Genomic DNA, 17,388 nt, shown 5'->3' with positions numbered 1-17,388 from the left:
TTACAGTTAAAACTATTTGTTCCATTCGTGCATCGATAGAAGAAAGAATTTGCTGACAACACAGCATTTATACAGGGTATCCCACAAAAGTATACACTATTTGAACTTTAATAACTCGAACCAAAATAAACAAAACATGATTTTTCTTTAAGTCACAAAGATATTGAAAACATTATTGAGGATCATCTAATGTGGAATATGTTCAAAATGTCCTCTATTAATAGCAATATATCGTCGACAACGATGTGGAACAGACCTACAAGCATGTGGTATGATTTCCATTGGAATGGATTCACAGGTAGTACCGATCGCCTCTCTCATGGGATCCAGGGTACGTGGTTTTGTGGTGTAGACAGTGTTCTTGAAAGTTCCACACAGAAAGAAGTTTAATGGCATTAGATGGGATATCTAGGTGGATACCCGACACTTCCTCGTCGGCCTATCAACCTCTTAAAAAATATTTTATCCTTTTCGATGGTAATGTGACGGTACGCTGTCTTGTTGAAAAAATAATCTCCATCATTGTACAGTTGATGAATAGCTTACACAATTTTTACATACGTTAATTAAGGTACTGTACACCTGTCACTGTTCCTTCAAAAAAGAATGACCCAGAAGACCTCTGACATACCATACCACACTGATAACCCACGAAGAGTCAGTTCGTTCTTCCGTAACATGGGGATTATCTGTGGCCCAGAACACGCAGTTGTGGCGATTGATGGTTCCATTCAATTTAAAAGTCGCCTTATCTGACCAAACAATGAAATCGGTCAACTGTTCATTGTTATAAATCCATTCACAAAATTGGAGGCGCCTATTCGAATTGCCCTTATTGATTGCGTGAAGCAAACTAAGAATGTGAGGTCCTACTTTATTTGCTTTCAAATGCGGTGAACACTTGATTTGCTTACACATGATTCACGCGAAGCTTGTGTGGAGAAATGGCTGTAATTTTTTATTTTTATTTTTAAAACATTATTTTTTTTTTCTAATCTGCCTTTTTAATACAGCATTTAATAGTGTGTTTCCATACAGTAAAATTCCTTTTGCTTAAACCTATTTTTGTCTGTAATGGTGAAATTTGTAGTGCTCTGTGTCTATCTAATACGTATAGAATTTTTAATAATTCCTAATTCCAGACTTCGTCTAGATTTAATTTTTCTGAATTAAAAAGACTCAAGTTCTTGTTTGGACGTAACAGTCAAGTGCATCTCATTCAGTCCGAGGGATCACCATCAACATAATAAGTCTTGTGTAATTATTGCCAGGTTATTTTCCGTAATTGAGAAGCTTCCATGTTCCTCTGTCTTCAGCTAGCCGCTTAGTCTTCAAGTACGATTTCTCTGTTTTGATACCATCTATCAACTTATCCTTCTGCACCCCCCTCTCTTTCCTGCCACCATACCCTCTGATACGTCCCTCATGATATAGTTTCTTCCCAGCCAATGTCCCAACCAGTTTCTCTTCCTCTTTTTAATTACATCTAAAATTGTACCTTCCTGCCTCACTCTTCTATCAACACCCTTTCATTTGTTTTTCTCTCGACCCAGCTAAATTTCTTCATTCTTCTTTCTTCAAACCGAAACTTCCAGTCTTTTTTCATCACTTTTGTGTAATATCCATGTTTCTGCCTCATACAGTACAATACTCATATAATACTTCATACAAAGCCTTTTATGAGTTTTTTCTCAAATCTTTATTTAAGGGGACTTTTCTTCCCCCAAATGTTTCTTTCACCATTCCCATCCCTGCTTTTATTTCACTTTCGCATTTACTATCACTAGTAATACTACCGAGATATCGAAAACTAGTCACCTGTTATATTTCTCTTCTTCTACTTTTATATTTGATACCGACCGCTTTGTTCCAGTCACCTTTGCTTTTGTCTTTCCAACATTTATTTTCATCCCATATTCTTCACAGCACTTCAAATTTTATAACTTTTTCTTTCCAGATTTCGCAACGAGAACTATATCATCTGCAAATCTTATAGTTCTAGTCATTCTACCTCCTGCTGAAATACTGTCCTTATGTAGACTCCTTTTCGTTATCGTCTAGATAAATATTGTACCGGAATATTGAACCACTCCGGATGCCTACAGCGCCACTCCCAACTTTGTGACAGTATTTATGGTATAACATGGTATAACTAGGTATTTTGTGAGAGTAAAGAATCGTATATTGGCGTGACAAAAAGAAGTGTTAGCACCAAAGAAAAGGAACAGGAATATTGGGAGAACAGATATGCCATTTCAGGATTTTCCCAACATCTGCAAAAGTCGAAACACACTGTTCGCTATTTTGCATCGTGCCATCTTTCAGATTAAAAAAAATAAATAAAATAAATAATAGTATAAAAGAAAAGAGGCCTATTACATTAGAACCGAGAACTCGAATCTTATTACAGAAAAGAAAACCTAAAGAAGGACTGGAAGGTGATACTATCAATAATTTTATTGAAATTAAATTATGAAATATATTTTTTTTAAAAGATGGAAATGCAGTTTGAAATTATGTTACATAGTATTGATACAAAATAATTAAAAAAAATTCTTTACATATTAGGTTGATACAAAGCATTACGAATGCCATCATTATGAACAAAAACAAGTTGAAATAAAAAGGATTTTTTAAATATGGAAACACATGAAATTTTGTACAAGAAATCGTATATATATGTATATTGTTTTTATTTAAAAAATATCATCAAACTGAATACAAGTATGTTTTGGATACAGTGATTTTCCAACACTATATCGTTTTCTATAGGGATATGGACGAAGAAGCAATTTTTCACTTAGAGTTAATAATGTTCATAAATTTGGTAAATCTGTAAATAGGGAGGAATAATTAATATTGAATTAAAAAGCACTTTTAATTCATTCAAAAATTAATTGGAAGTAGAGATATTGTATATGAGGCATTTTCTGTAGAGAGTTTTCGGTGTTTGTTTAATTATTTAGAACACACAGATTGTTGTAAGTGTTGCATTAACATTGAAATAGAATATTCAAATATGTGATAGACAAATATCTAACACAATTTAAACTTGAAAACCATCCCGATGAAAGGAATCGATACTTTTGCCTGAATATCGATGAGAATTTGAAGGAAGAAATTCATCGTGGGAGCACATCGAGGTTCATATTGTGATATAATTGATGTTTGTTCTTTAGATTCAGTCAGTTGTTACAGAGTTTAATCTGCAATGTGTTCCATAATCTTGGTTAGCAGTTAAAATACAATTTAAGTTGCAGCTAAATTGTTCCAATATGTTACTGTAGAAATACACAAATATTAGTACTCACTTGTAAATATGGTTACGGCCCTTTCCCTATTTTAAATAGTTAAATTGAAACGATAATTCTTTTAGTTACAATTAAAGGATCACAATAGTTTAAATCGGCAAATTACTTGCACGCTATCAGCATCTATTAACATCCGGCAGACAAACGATAACGGAGGTAGCTATCTATTTGCGTGACGCACTGCGACATTTGCTTTTATAACTGGGATACATCAGTTTTCTTGATGACGCAATATTTAGATATACAAAGAGATAGGTAGTTATCAAAATAATGGATATACACATGTGCTGCAACATGCAGTCCATGTGAGTTAGTGATACTGAACTTATGTGTTATGATTGTCGTGTATTCAGCGTTGGGTATAGAGAGAAAAAAATGTAGATAAAAATTACGTTTCTTAATATTATATAACATTCATCCGTAATTTTGTAGCGTGAAATAAAAATAGGACTCAATTAAAAGGCGAGTATTTAGAAGGCTAAAGAGGGATGGTGGAAACCGCATTCAGACATTTCTGTCATGGAAATAGGTAAACTTTAGTCAGGTAAAAAGTCTGTGGGAACCTTGCAGTAGTGCACGAGGCAATTTGCTGCAAATTCGTATGTCCAATAGATCAAACGGTGGTGGTGTAAAATGAGAGATCTCTCTGATTTTCAAAGGATGAATTGTAAGAATGCGCGGTTTGCTGGAGCAAGTGTATCCAAAATTGCCAGTGGGTTAGAGATAACAAGAGGAATACTATCCAAGGTGATACCTGCATGCAAATCACGTGGCAAGGCATCAGAGAAACGAAATCGTGGAACGGAAACCAAACTTAGGTGAGAGGAATCAGTGAACATTAAAGAGGATTGTCACAAAGAATTATCACAACTATCTGCAGAATTCAGTCAGCATCTGGAAAGCCCTATTTTTACAATCACAGTCCAGCGAGAGATGCATTACATCAACGTTTGCATAGCGATTCGAACTCTGCTTACCATCGAATACGTGCTAGCACACACAAGATTATCATTGTAAATCATCTTTGTTAACAAAAGGGATTTATCACTTGTCTTTAACAATATTTGTATTAGGTTATTGAAATTTAGAGAATAAGGGGTGGTGGAATACTATTTCTGATTAGTGTACAGCAGCAAATGTTGATCATTTTTATCATTTTATTTATTTGTTTTTCAGCATATGGTAGTACCCTGGCAGGACAGAGAAAGGAAATTGTGGATATAACTCTGCACTCGATGTTGAGAATACAAGCATATGTACCGGAAGATAAACATTTCGAGCTTCTTGTTTTGGTAAATATTATGTTATTCATTTATTGTCACATTGCCTAAAATAGACGGAAGTAAGTCAGTTTTATATACTATTAAGGAAATGAACTCGTTTTATAGTAAATTATTAAAATTCATTTCATACTCGGATATTTTTTGTGGAAAACAGGTATTTTCGCATCATTACCTGTCTTTGCTAAAGAATTATCGTAATTTAATGAATTATACGTTATTTTATTAATCTCAGTTGGTTCAAAAATGCTGTCAAAGAACTTCTAAATAAAACGACCAATTTAGCTGAAATTGAGGTGAACTTGTGAAATTTCGCAGCAGAATTCCCTCCCCTCCCCCCATTTTCTTCCACTAATTTGGTATCCGTTACTACAGAAGAAAATTACCCATGGATTTTTGATTGCCTTATAAAAATACTGTTTTATCACCAATAACTCTGTAAAGTTTAGTAAACATCGAATTAATTAGTCAAGAAAATATATGTATTCAGGGAAAAAAGGAAAACATTTTCATTTTGAAATGTTATAACAGGTGGAAACGCTGCTTTCTGATCCGTATGAGAATATGACGAAAGTGAAACGGTAAGTGTTATGTATTTTTAAAGACATAATCATCGTAGAGAAACGCACCGAATGCATCTGTTTGCCACTCTCCCTTGTTCTGTTTATAACGTATCTTGATGTATATTTGGCGTCAGCAGACACATTTGCTCCACCTCAAGAAACTATTTCGACGAAAGCAACATAGTAAGAGTTTTCTTCCTACCTTATAAGTTGTGATTGTGTAGGCAACTAAGAAGAAAAAGCATGTTCGGCTGATGTGGCTGCCATTTCGTGCGCATGCCGGTGAGTTATCAGCTGGAACTGCTCTGTGAGTCTTAACGAAAAAGAAAATCTCTTAATATTAGTTTGTTTAGATTAATGAAAGGATATGTTTGTTGTCCCAGTTCGTGCATGTTGAGAAGGAGGGGATCTGTGTGTGTGTGTCTGTTTTTTTAACCACTTCCACGCACAAAGAAACGAAAGACTGAAATAGCTTCTTTCCTTCTGAAAACACGCGTTTACTAAACGGCAACATTGGAATGTTAAGGTCTATTGTCGAGGAAACCGTCCACCCACTGTTGCTAAAATGGCATTATCATTCGACCCTCGCTGAGTGACCGCAGTAACTATATGACGTAGATTCCCTTCTTCTAAGGGGGGCGCGGTGGCTCAGTGGTAGAGCGTTCACCTCTGGTGCTCGGGGTCCCGGATTCGATCCCAGCCCCCGCCAAGTGAACTTTGTGGTGGACAAACACCGTGCTCGTGGGTTTTCTCGGGGTTCTCCCGTTTCCTCCCACTTTCTTCATTCCACCATTTCACTCATCTCTCATTATCACCGTCTCCTTTCGCCTAACCAGCATAACCGTGGGACGTAAAACTTAAAGATTTCATTTTCCCTTCTTCTAAACAAATCTGCATGTGCTTTTGACCTGTCAACTTGTTTGTAGTTTTCAAAGCACTTTAGTGAAACTGCATACAACATGATAAAGAGATGTGCTTCATTAGCGAATGTTATCACTTTATTGATCTATGAGCTGGGCCAATGGAAAATGGCAAAAATGGTGCTTTATTATGAAAACTATATTTTCGATTTCGGCAGTCCCTCCGACAAATGGTTTTAAGTGCTTGAGTGTCAAGCTTTGCTTTCTCGATAATGGAGACTGATTGATATTTCTGTCTAACCGAAAGGGGAAGGGGGCATTCGAAAAGAACAAAATCTAATACTGAGTACACTAATTTTTCATCCACTGTAAAATCGATACTAATGAACCTGAACTCCAGTCATTAGTCTACTTCCAAAAGTTATAAGAATCCTCTCCAACAGAACAGACAGATTAATTACTCGGAGCATCATGTTCTTTAACCCAAACTATATACCAGAAGATGAAAAGAATTATTTCTTTCCTGATCAATTTTTCAATAGTGATATGAATCTCACTAAGCATCAAGCTTTTGATTTGCATTGCAGGAATGGAGATGACTAGATTCCAGTACTAGAATATCATTTTTCATGAACACAAATGAACAATTTTCGGATTAGTATGTAATGAAAAATATTCCTTTATACACAGGGCCGGCGCGAGGGGGGGTTCGAGCCGTGCCATCGCCCAGGGTGGCAAGTCTAATGGGCGGCAAAATTTGGAAAAGGAAAGTATACTATCAAAATATAATATTTCGTAATAGGCCCACATGGAGAAATAAAATTGTATTCACATGAGAATGTAATTGAACGTACTTCACTCACATTCGGGACAATATTCACTCAGGAAATTCGGAGCATTCTCCTTCATTTTCAATTATCAAACTACTAGCCACAGGTATCTCGTTCAGTATTTCCCTTGCAGTGGCGTAGATAAAATTTTCAGCTAGGGTGGATAAGACTATCAAGGTTTATTTTATTTTATTTATTTATTTTTTTCTATTCAGTAGTGTTCTAACGCTCCACTTTAAGTATGCAAAAGGTACACTCCCACTCGAGGTAAGCCGTTCTAGCCTACAGCTTCTAGAGATATTTAAGTTCTAGCAACGAGTTGTTAACCAATTTACTGAGCAAATGACAATAATCGTTCGTTTTGTACAAATTGCATACAGTAATGGAGAATGCCTTGTAAAAATTTGGTTCGTTCTTGGTTTCGTACCGGTAACAGATATCACAAGTCTAGGGCTCACAGAAGTAATAATTAAACAGCTAAAGGAAATTAACATTCGTATCGAAGACATGAGGAGCCAAAGATACGACAATTGTTCCAATATGAAAGGCAGACATTCAGGTATTCATAAAAAAATTTAAGAAATAAATTGCAAAGCCTTCTATGTTCCTTGCGGTAGTCATTCACTAAATCTTGTCTCAACGATACAGCCACAGCATCTCAGTACACCGTTTCATTTTTTGTATAGTTAAAAATGTTTATGACTTTTTTTTTTTCTGCGTCAGTTCAACGTTGGGCCATACTAAAGGAACATATTAGCAGTCTCACTTCAAAACCATTAAGCACCACAAGGTGAGAGGGCCGAATTGATGCTCTGACTCAACTTAGATATCAAATAGGGGAGGTTTATGATGCCTTACTTCAAATAAGTAGCGACGATAGAACAGATGGAATGGTCGCCCACGATTCTGTGTATAGCAAAACCAGCTGCGTGGCTACTTTGCTCACTCGTTATCTGGTATGACTTTTTACTCCACATAAACATAGTAAGCAAAAGTCCTCCAATGCATTGATTCTCATGTGTTGGATGTAGTCGGGTTTCTTGAAAATATATCGGAGTACTTTGAGAGGAGAAGAAATGATGCAAAGTTTCAATCTTACGTAGTTCATGCGATGAAGTTGGCATCATCATTAGATATGGATGATCCACGGATAGGTAACACAGTGCATGCTCGAAGTCGAAAGAAGAAGAGACAGTTTCAAACAAGGCAGAGGACGAAGCTATTGAAGATTCACAAATAAGATATAAGATCGATTTTTGTTACAAAGTTCTAGACGTGATTGTGTTAGCTGTAAGAGAAAGGTTTGAGCAACTTAAACATAACAGCGAGTATTTCGATTTTCTTTACGATATAAGTAATCTTAAAGATATGCCACCTGAACTTTTGTCTGAAAAGTGTACTAAACTTGCCAGCCAACACACGAAGAATCTAAAGATATTAACCCCAGTGCTTTGAAAGACGAACTGAAAGAAGTGTTATCCGCTATAATTAAGCCTAAATGTTCACCAAAAGAGACTTCAAAATTGATTAAGGAACATGACTTTGCTCCCAATGTCAGTGTTGCACTTAGGATTTCGTTAACCTTACCAGTAACAGTGGCAAGTAGAGAAAGAAGTTTTGGAAACTTAAGCTTATTAAAAACTGTCTACGTTCTTCTGTATCGGAAACACTCTTGAGTGGTCTAGCGATGATAGTCAATAGAACACGAATTGGTTGACTGGACTACGTGAATGCGATAAAGGAATTTTCTCATATCAAAGCAAGAAAACTTTCTTTCAATTTGATGTTAAATTATGTATCTCTATTGTATTTTAGTACATTATAAGGTTTAGGCTAATCACTTAGTTTTGCCGTAATGTCTGATTCACTATATTATCTTCATGCTCCATACTCTATTGGAAACACCTTTTGATATAAAAATAAGCTTAAAATTCTTAGTCGTGAATAAAGCATACTTCTTTTATTTTATTTTCTGTATGCGCTGCTGTACATCACACAGTGTTGCCAGCGACCTGGAAAACCTGAAAAAACTGGAAATGTCAGGGAAATTCTGGAAAACCTGGAAATGTCAGGAAATTTTGTGTACTGATGATTTTAATTTTTAAAGAGGACTAATTACCTCTTTTAGAAGGAATCATGTGGCAGTAAGTCTGTGTTATTAGATAGAGATCATTATTACAAGTACTGCTGGCAAACTTGTGGAGATTGGAAGGTTATTACTATATTGCTACGATTACAGGGATAATTTAAGGTTCTTTCTTCCTCTGGGACAGTAAGGTATGAGTCTCACTACATTGTGCAAAACTGGCCTCTGAGAAAAAGTATACAGCAGAACATCACAATGTTAAGTATGTTTCTTTAGTAAATTCCCACAGAGTGCTGCCTGCTACTTCCTGTGCATGTAAGATTTAGACTAATGGAAATATCGTTAGAGTTATGAACAGCTCGATTGAAAATTCAGTTCGTATATTCTCACCTAGACTTTCCCCCGAAAACTTACGAGCTGTGTGTGACGAGCAAAATGAAAGTTCCATCATGATATTCAGAAAATCGAGCAGAGGTGTCAAGGTAGATAGAATCTTCATATGATGCGCTATTACTGGCGGTTTTTAGTTACAAGAAAGTGAAACACATTATAAGAGAAAGAACAAACTATAAGATTAAAAGACATTGTCATTTTTATAATACTTTGTATATTAGCTGGACATTTTGGTTTAGTACTTACAGCTGTAAGAACATAATTCTAGATTCCTTTTATAATTATAAAAAATATTTGATTTCTCAAAAACTTTACTAAATAAAAATCGAATTTTTTAAATCAAAATTGTGTCTCTGTGGTTTATCTCTTGAGTACTCCCGTTTCCTCCCACATTTTCATTCCACCGATTGTTCTTCGGGCCGCGGTGGCTCAGTGGTAGAGCGTTCACCTCTGGTGTATGGAGTCCTTGGTTCGATCCCAGTTCGCGCCAAGTGATCTTTGTGGTGGACAAACACCGTGTACGTGAGTTTTCTTGGGGTTCTTTCGTTTCCTCCCACTTTTTTCATTCCACTATTTCATTCATTTCTCGTTATCCATCTCCTTTAGTCTAGCCGGCACAATCGTGGAACGTAAAACTTAGATTTCATTTTATTTTCCACCAATTCTTCCATCATCATCGTCCATTTCCCTTAGCCTAAAGGGCATAACGTGGGACGTTAAGCTAAAAAGATTTTTATTTATAAGGGTGAGTCGTAATTTGTGCAATATTCTGGTATACAACATACCTGTATTTATTACAGCACAATGAAAACAGGTTAACATTTAAAGTATAGCCCCTGTGCAGCCATCTTCCTATCAGTTCCTCGATTCCACGTCACTTCCTTAGAGGCAAAGAAATCAGTCACTGCTGTTCCCACCACCTACTGGTTGATGAGGCATAGTGTTTTCAGGAAGTGCGCCATGGACCGAAACAGATAGTAATCCGAAGGAGCAAGATCAAGATTGTATGCCGGATGTGGCATCAGTTCAATACAGTCAGACTCCTGAATTCTTTTTACGTTTTTCAAGCTGAGTATGGATTTGCGTTGTTGTGTTGCAAGGCGCGCTTTCGGTTCACCAATGCAGGATATTTTTTAGCGTATTGCAGCATATATCCGCTTCAAATGTTCGGAACAAAGGTCGGCATTGCTTGTACGATCGTGAGGAATGAACTAGAAGGGTTACCCTCGTAGTGCCACCACACACAGAACATGATCATCCTCGAAAAGGCTCCAGTTAACGAACGGTTCCGGAAGTTGGTCCTTCCTCAGTCATTGTTTTTGCACATTCCGATTTCGAGAAAGCAACCACTGACAATGTGACAATCCGTTTGTGTAAACATACATCACGCGAATTTTGTAGGAATTGTCGGAATACATCCTCTCTCTTCTGGGCCTGAACTGGGATCAACTCATAACACAATACGGCAGCTCCTGATTGTCTTCCCGAGTTCGTGAAGGTAATGTCCTGCAGTAGACTGGGACATGTTGAGTTCATATGACAATCGTTGTGTGTTCGTGGATGGATTTTCCTCAATGGCGTGTTATACAATTCAAAATCTATTTTCGTATATCGGTCGGACCTTGAATGATATTCGACGTCTTTACAACGTGTACGAAATTTTTGGAACCAGCGAGTTGCTGTGCTGTGTTCACTGCACCTTCCCCTTTCGCATGACAAATGCTTTTGATTGCTGCCACAGCGTTGTGCCCGAATTTGAACTCTTATAGAAACAGTTCACGTACCAGACATTGTTAAGCGCTCTTCGTCACTGCTACTAAAAACTGACTGAAAATACTGATGGAGTGGCGACCTTGTGTTAAATAATCCGCTAGCCACACCCCTAGCTCTTGGGCCAGTTTGATCTTGTATCTACAGTGTATACACTCGCCTGTTTGGATTGTCGAAATATTGCAATACTTACTCATCTTTGTAGTATATTAGAACAAGTTTAAGTAACAAAAATAGAAGTATTTATAGAGTCATATTCAAATTAAAAGAAGTGCTAAAGCAGTATTAGTTTACTACATTCTTTGATATCTTATCTGCAAAACGAATCCACTTTCTAATCATGTTGAGTAGTTAAGTATGTGTAGGGCTCATAGCGAGTCACTTTTTTAAATAAAAGTTACTTTTTTCAAGTTGGTCACTAAAAGTTACTTTTTTTTTTTCTTCAAATTTGTCACTAAAAGTTACTTTTCTGGGAGGTAAAGTAACTTTTTCGTGTGATTTATGTTCTGCATTGGCAGTTTTCTAAGAAAAATAGAAAAATAAATGGAAAAACGCAAAAACTTGTCACTTATTATTCTTCTGAAAGCTTCAGTACTTGCTGTCACATGTGAAATAGCTTTATTCTCACTTCAGCTTTTATTCTTTGTAAAGCACAGTGGATGGTTGATGAATGCTTAAACTCTCAAGGTGGGGTTGAGAACCCTTCTGTGTCTATTCTTTCTTCTGTCATAATAGTCTTTAATTTTTCTCTCGTAATAGTTAACGCTCCGCTCAACGTTGTGTGTGTGTGTGTGTGTTTGTGTGGTTCATCATGTTCGTCTTCTGTTATCCTTATTGTATGTTCTTCTTAAGAGTAGGTGATGAATTTGAATATTTCACGGCTTTGAGGACTCTCAGTGCTAAGTTAAATAAAATATCTGGGATGAAGAAATTCGGAAAGAGGCCAAAACTGGTTCCACTTACTCTGAAGCTTCTTACATCTGCTAAGTCTGCTTACCGTAACTACAAAGCATTCTCAGAAAACCTAAGAAAGGAGGAAGCTCAAAAAGAATAAGTAAAGAAGAAAAGATGAAACAAAACAACAAAGAGTGAGGTGGTGGAGAAATTGACAAAGGAAAAAAGGGGCATGGTGAAATTTTGGTCACTTTTCAACTATTTACAAGAGACCAGACCACTATGAGCTCTGTATGTGTATTAGTGACGTATTTAAAATTGTAAATCAACAAAATTAATTGTAGTTTTCGCCAGAATTCAATTCTCTTCTGTGACACAAAAACTTTGTGCTTTGGAACTTTTTATTGCCATTTTCGTATCCAGAAGGGTCCATTTAGCTAAAATGACCTACTTTCTTCTATGTGGCAAATAAAAAGTTTAAATTTGTTGACTATAGTCCGCGTCACCCAAATTGGCGTGTGGCGTCAGTCAATAAGCTCCCAGTGCGCTGTTACTAAACTTTCAGGGAGGAATCGAATCATTCATAATTGATTTTGTTTGGTTGTCAATGTGTAACAAGTACGATATAGTCTAAATTGCAGTAACAACGTGGTAAACCTCTTTTTTATAACTGGATTTTTCCCCTTGTTTTAAACTGTGAATTGTTGTTGAAATTGTGGCTACATTATCTCACAATTTCAATGATGCTTTCTGGCGGGAGCTTATGTGGTTCGGATTCCACGTTAATCAGTAGATCTCGTCTCATATAGCCTCGCTGCTGAAAGGAACGTTGAACTCAAAATCAACTCAATGATGCTTTCCAGTGCGAATTTAATTTTGTGAATTAAGCGGTTACAAGCTAAATGTACCAAAAAGTAGCATTAGTTTCGAATATCAGTGGAAACTAAATTATGTATTTTTTTTCTTTTTCTTTTACAGGCGTTAAGTTTGTTAATCAACCTTGTAGAGCATTCTCAGGACAATAGAAAATTGCTTGTTGCTGCTAATGCTCCAGCAAAATCAGATGGCATTTTTCGTGGTATGTACGCTAAAATATTAATATTTATTTAACTGATTATTGGTTTGCATATGCTTGTGTAAAAGCTAAAGAAGATTAAATATCAGTAGAAGCTCTATATTCTGTGGTAACGGAAGATAAGGTGATCGACCTACGCATTGTTGAAGCAAGAAACAAAGAACATTCAACTTCTCGTGAGTTCTTAATCAATTGAGTTGTAGTGCAGTCAAGTTACAGTCCAGTTAATTGCTACCACAATAATTGATTATTGTTGCATTGATAATAACTTGCATGATTCTGAAACTACTTCCGAGTATTAGTTAAAATAGTTCAGATTTTTTTTGTTTTTGTTTTGTTTCTTTTGTATGAGAAAAATTGAAAATTCTTCGTGTGATCACATTCATTGTTAGTTGTTCATTTTTCACTGCTTACCGTTCATTGTCTTTGTTTTTCTCTGAACTACAAAATAGGTACTGGGATCATATTGAGTATATTGCTACAAGAAAACTTAACAAGGAGTTTTAAATAAACATTAAAGAGTATTTGTTTTATTTATTTTTCGTGGTTGACAGGGAAAAGAAAATTTACATTCCAGGTTAATATCTGAATTTGTTTACACGCACGCAAACGTTCTGTCACTACACTCCGCAACAATCCTTAAAACGCTTAGATTAAACACGAAGACTAGCTGTGTCTTGAAAAAGAAGAGAAGTAGCAAATGCAAATTTGAGTTGTGCATTGGATCGAGGCAGGGTACATGGCAGAAGAAAAGTATTTAATCCAGTTGTCAAAAGCAGGCTTTTATATACAGTATCATATTGTATAGAAAGACAGTCGAGAAGCGGAGTGCATAGTAACAGCTTTTCGTTGCTTTAGCGTGATTTTTAAAGTTGCAGAGACAGAATCGAAAGTAAATGAGTGTTATATTGTGATGTTCGGCGTACGTTATATCAATTATTCCTATGCATTTAACAAGCAAGTCAGTTTCCAAGTATTCCGAGACCATGTTCAACCCTACCTGATTGTTAGATAATTCTTTATCATGGATTTGGGAAGTACCAGGACACAAATTTTCTGCTCGCTACAGGATTTGCCGGAGCGTCTTTTAACTGAGTAACATAACGGCAAGCTGTAGCAAGTCACAAGATAAAAAGCATATGTAAATGGCTATGTCCATTTCAATATTAAAAACAGTCATGACTTTGTGAATCAAGAAGACAAACCAATACTTTCTGACTTGATGTGAAAGTCACACTTATGTTCCCAGACAGTGAGATGGCCGGGAAAATACAGCTTCAATGTGACAAAATAGCATATATTTTAGTTTATGGGTTATCACCATACTTCAGAAGGGAACTGATTCTCTTGTTGAAGGAGACAAATTTGTGATTCTGAAGTGCCGTAAAAAGGCAAGTGTGCACGCGTTATTTGGCATGGGCGTTTTGAGGGAATACTACGGCTTCTGATCTTGTAATAACTTTCAAAGAGACACTTTCACCCTTGAACTGCGAAGATGATTCAAATTTGAATGGATGATCCTAATGTAAACTTCACATATCTGCATATTTTCAAGTCAGATATCAAGATGTTGGCAAATAATCGTATTAGTACTTCATGTAGGAAGCTGGGTTACTAACTACGTTGGCTTAAAAATAGTAGTCATTAACATTTATCCGAATACTCTATTGTAGATTTAATGTGTCAGGAAGGATAAGGAAGTACCGAACTCTTCGAGCTATTAGATCGTGTCAGGTATATTGGAAGAAGAGAAAATGTTCGTTCTTTTTTATAGCACTTGCTTCAGTAGTATCATATTTCCTCACTGATTTTCAGACTGATTCTCCTCTAAATCCATTTTTTTAATAACACTTTATCGGTTGTGGTAAACAATGTGATTGAAAATAAGTTTATGAAACTAGAAGTTTTTAGTCCTTCGAGTTCATGTATACGAATTGATGTAGGAAATGAAGAAAATCTTGCCCCTTTGAAAAACAGTAACATTGGGTTTGCTACACATACCGCCTGTAAGAAAAGTCAACCAATACCGGATTTGGACATTTTGAATTTTCTCCAAAATTAGAGAAAGAGTCTACAGAAATTGTTCTTAAACTTCTGCAAAAGACACCTTTAAATTATAAATTGACTAGAGTTCTTTCGTGTTTGAATCTTAATGTTTCTGCAAAATCTGATATTTGAACGAATTGCATGAAATCTCTTCTAGCTGAACTGGTTGACAGTTATTTGTTAGATGGCAATAGGGCAGATATAGTTGTAAGTCAGTTCAGAGAGTTTTGTTCGAATGCAAATTTTAAAACAATTACGAGTTAGTTTTGTAGAACTGGTCATTGCTTGAAAGATTTTTGGCTAAAGAATGTGGACACTTCAGAGTGAAATGATTTAAAGGTGTTGAAGTGGTCTTGATTTTCTTTCATGAACGTTCAAATTTAAAAAGAGGATTTTCACTCAATGCACAATGTGTACCAGATAATTTAAAAGAACAGACTTTAGTAGCACTCAGTAGTTTCTTTGGGTGGCCTTGACAAACTGTTCATTAACAGGGTGTCTATCGGTCACGAAAGTCACGAATGTCACGAAAAAGTCACGAAACCAGAAAACGGTCATGAAAGTCACGAAATTTAGCTTTTGGGTCACGATTTTTTTTTTTAACTGTGCAAATGTAAGTACAGATTGGAAAATTTTGTTCTGTAAAACGTCAAAATTTACCACCAAAAATGTTTATGGTCGGCTTTAGACGCTACCAAATCGCAAGCAAAGTACGTTTCTATAGCATGGATGAAAATTCGGCCTAATTCACACCCAAATTCGCTCTTGAAACTGTTACGAAATTTTATGATTGGATAAAGAAAAAGTCACGAAATTTCATTTTGGAATTTTTGTAGACACCCTGATTAAAAATAAATCAGGATTCATTATGCACAAAATGCTCATCGACGAAAAAAAGAAGAGAGAAAAAGAGAGATAGAAGCTGAAGAAAGGGGGAAAGAAATAATTCTAAACGAGCTGGAAGCTAAGACGACTAAATTAGTGATGAGGAAATGAAATGTTTGGAGAAACGAAATGAATTACATAATACTATTTATTTTTTTTCTAAAGATATATCGTTATTATGCCCCAGCCAGTTTTATATACATATGTCCACCTTTTTTCGGTGAGTCTCTCATTGTGACTATTCCCTTCCTTATATGACGAAACTTATCATCTGACAGTTACAGATTAAAGTTTCAGAAAATATGTTTTAATTTTCTGCTTTGTAGGAATTTGTATTAGGTAAATATCATGTTTCCTTGGTATTGTTTTTCCATGAAACAGAGAAAACGTGACATTTGGGAAAGTCTGTATAGCTAATTACACCAGAGAAAATTTTAAGAAATGTCCTGGAAAACCGGTAAAAGACAGTTTTTTTCCCCCGTAATTTTTGTCGCCATCTTGTATTGACTGTTAGGCCAATCCTGCCTTATGACATTGTGCTCTGTTAGCCATAAATTGCATGGGGTTTCGTAATAGTTCACCCAAGGATAGCAGTTCATCTTGCAATTCCCCATGTGCCTCGTAGCATTGATGTGCCCATCACAAGAAAATGAGATTAATACGACCATCTTTCAACGTATACCCTATATCATGACAGCCACTGCCTTTCACCGTAGGATAGTGAAATTGTGATTAAATGTTCTTTTGATCGGCACTACATTTACTGTTGACCGCTGTCCGAGAATTGGCAAAATTGGCTTTCATCAGAAAATGTAACATGGTTCCGAAAATGTTGTAGCTTGTTGCACATGGAGATGACCCAATTGTATCTTTCTGTCATTTTTGGCTTTGTAAACAGAGGCTTTTTTCGGGTGATGCATCAATATGTTTCCTCACTATACATATATTGGTGGACGGTCCATGCTAATCTGTCAACCTCGACTGTGATCATGGGCAGATTTGGATGGGTTGGTCTCGATCGAACTGATCTTGAGCATATTGGGAAGATTGGACGCCAAGGGAACTGAGCGTTCTAGTATGTATATGTTTACGTAAATGTGTGTCTGTGAAATCTAATTTAACTGACTGACTGGCCGTGTATTTTCGAAGTCTTTACCTAATGAGGTTAGAATTCATAGGGTTCGTACAGTTCCATCTTTCTAGTCTGTAGAATTATCGTGAAGTTTTTTAAACACTCGTCCTAACACTATTTGTATTGATGGTTCTTGTGAAACACTAATAGTAGATTTAAAATATTTGTACAGCATATGCAAATTAGTGCAACGAATATGTACGCCGAAAAATGCGTGTTCTATACGTTAATAATACGTTTAATATGAGTGCTATCACCATATT

General features: G+C 36.1%; 1 protein-coding gene across 2 annotated transcripts in view; it reads left to right on the top strand.

Annotated features, from left to right (window-relative positions):
* Positions 1–17,388, top strand: part of LOC145686363 (uncharacterized) — a 154,458-nt gene that overhangs the window by 97,134 nt on the left and 39,936 nt on the right. For both annotated transcript variants that reach the window (XM_081759626.1, XM_081759625.1), the window contains 2 exons: positions 4,488–4,603; positions 12,966–13,065. In XM_081759626.1, the coding sequence (XP_081615752.1) occupies positions 4,488–4,603; positions 12,966–13,065 (216 nt within the window). The remainder of the gene's footprint in view (positions 1–4,487; positions 4,604–12,965; positions 13,066–17,388) is intronic.

Source organism: Thermobia domestica, chromosome 5 (assembly GCF_964235325.1).
Source record: "Thermobia domestica chromosome 5, izTheDome1.hap1.1, whole genome shotgun sequence".
NCBI classification, from domain to species: domain Eukaryota; kingdom Metazoa; phylum Arthropoda; class Insecta; order Zygentoma; family Lepismatidae; genus Thermobia; species Thermobia domestica.
The sequence above is the reverse complement of the archived record's forward strand: the minus strand, read 5'-3'. Positions and strand labels throughout refer to the sequence as shown.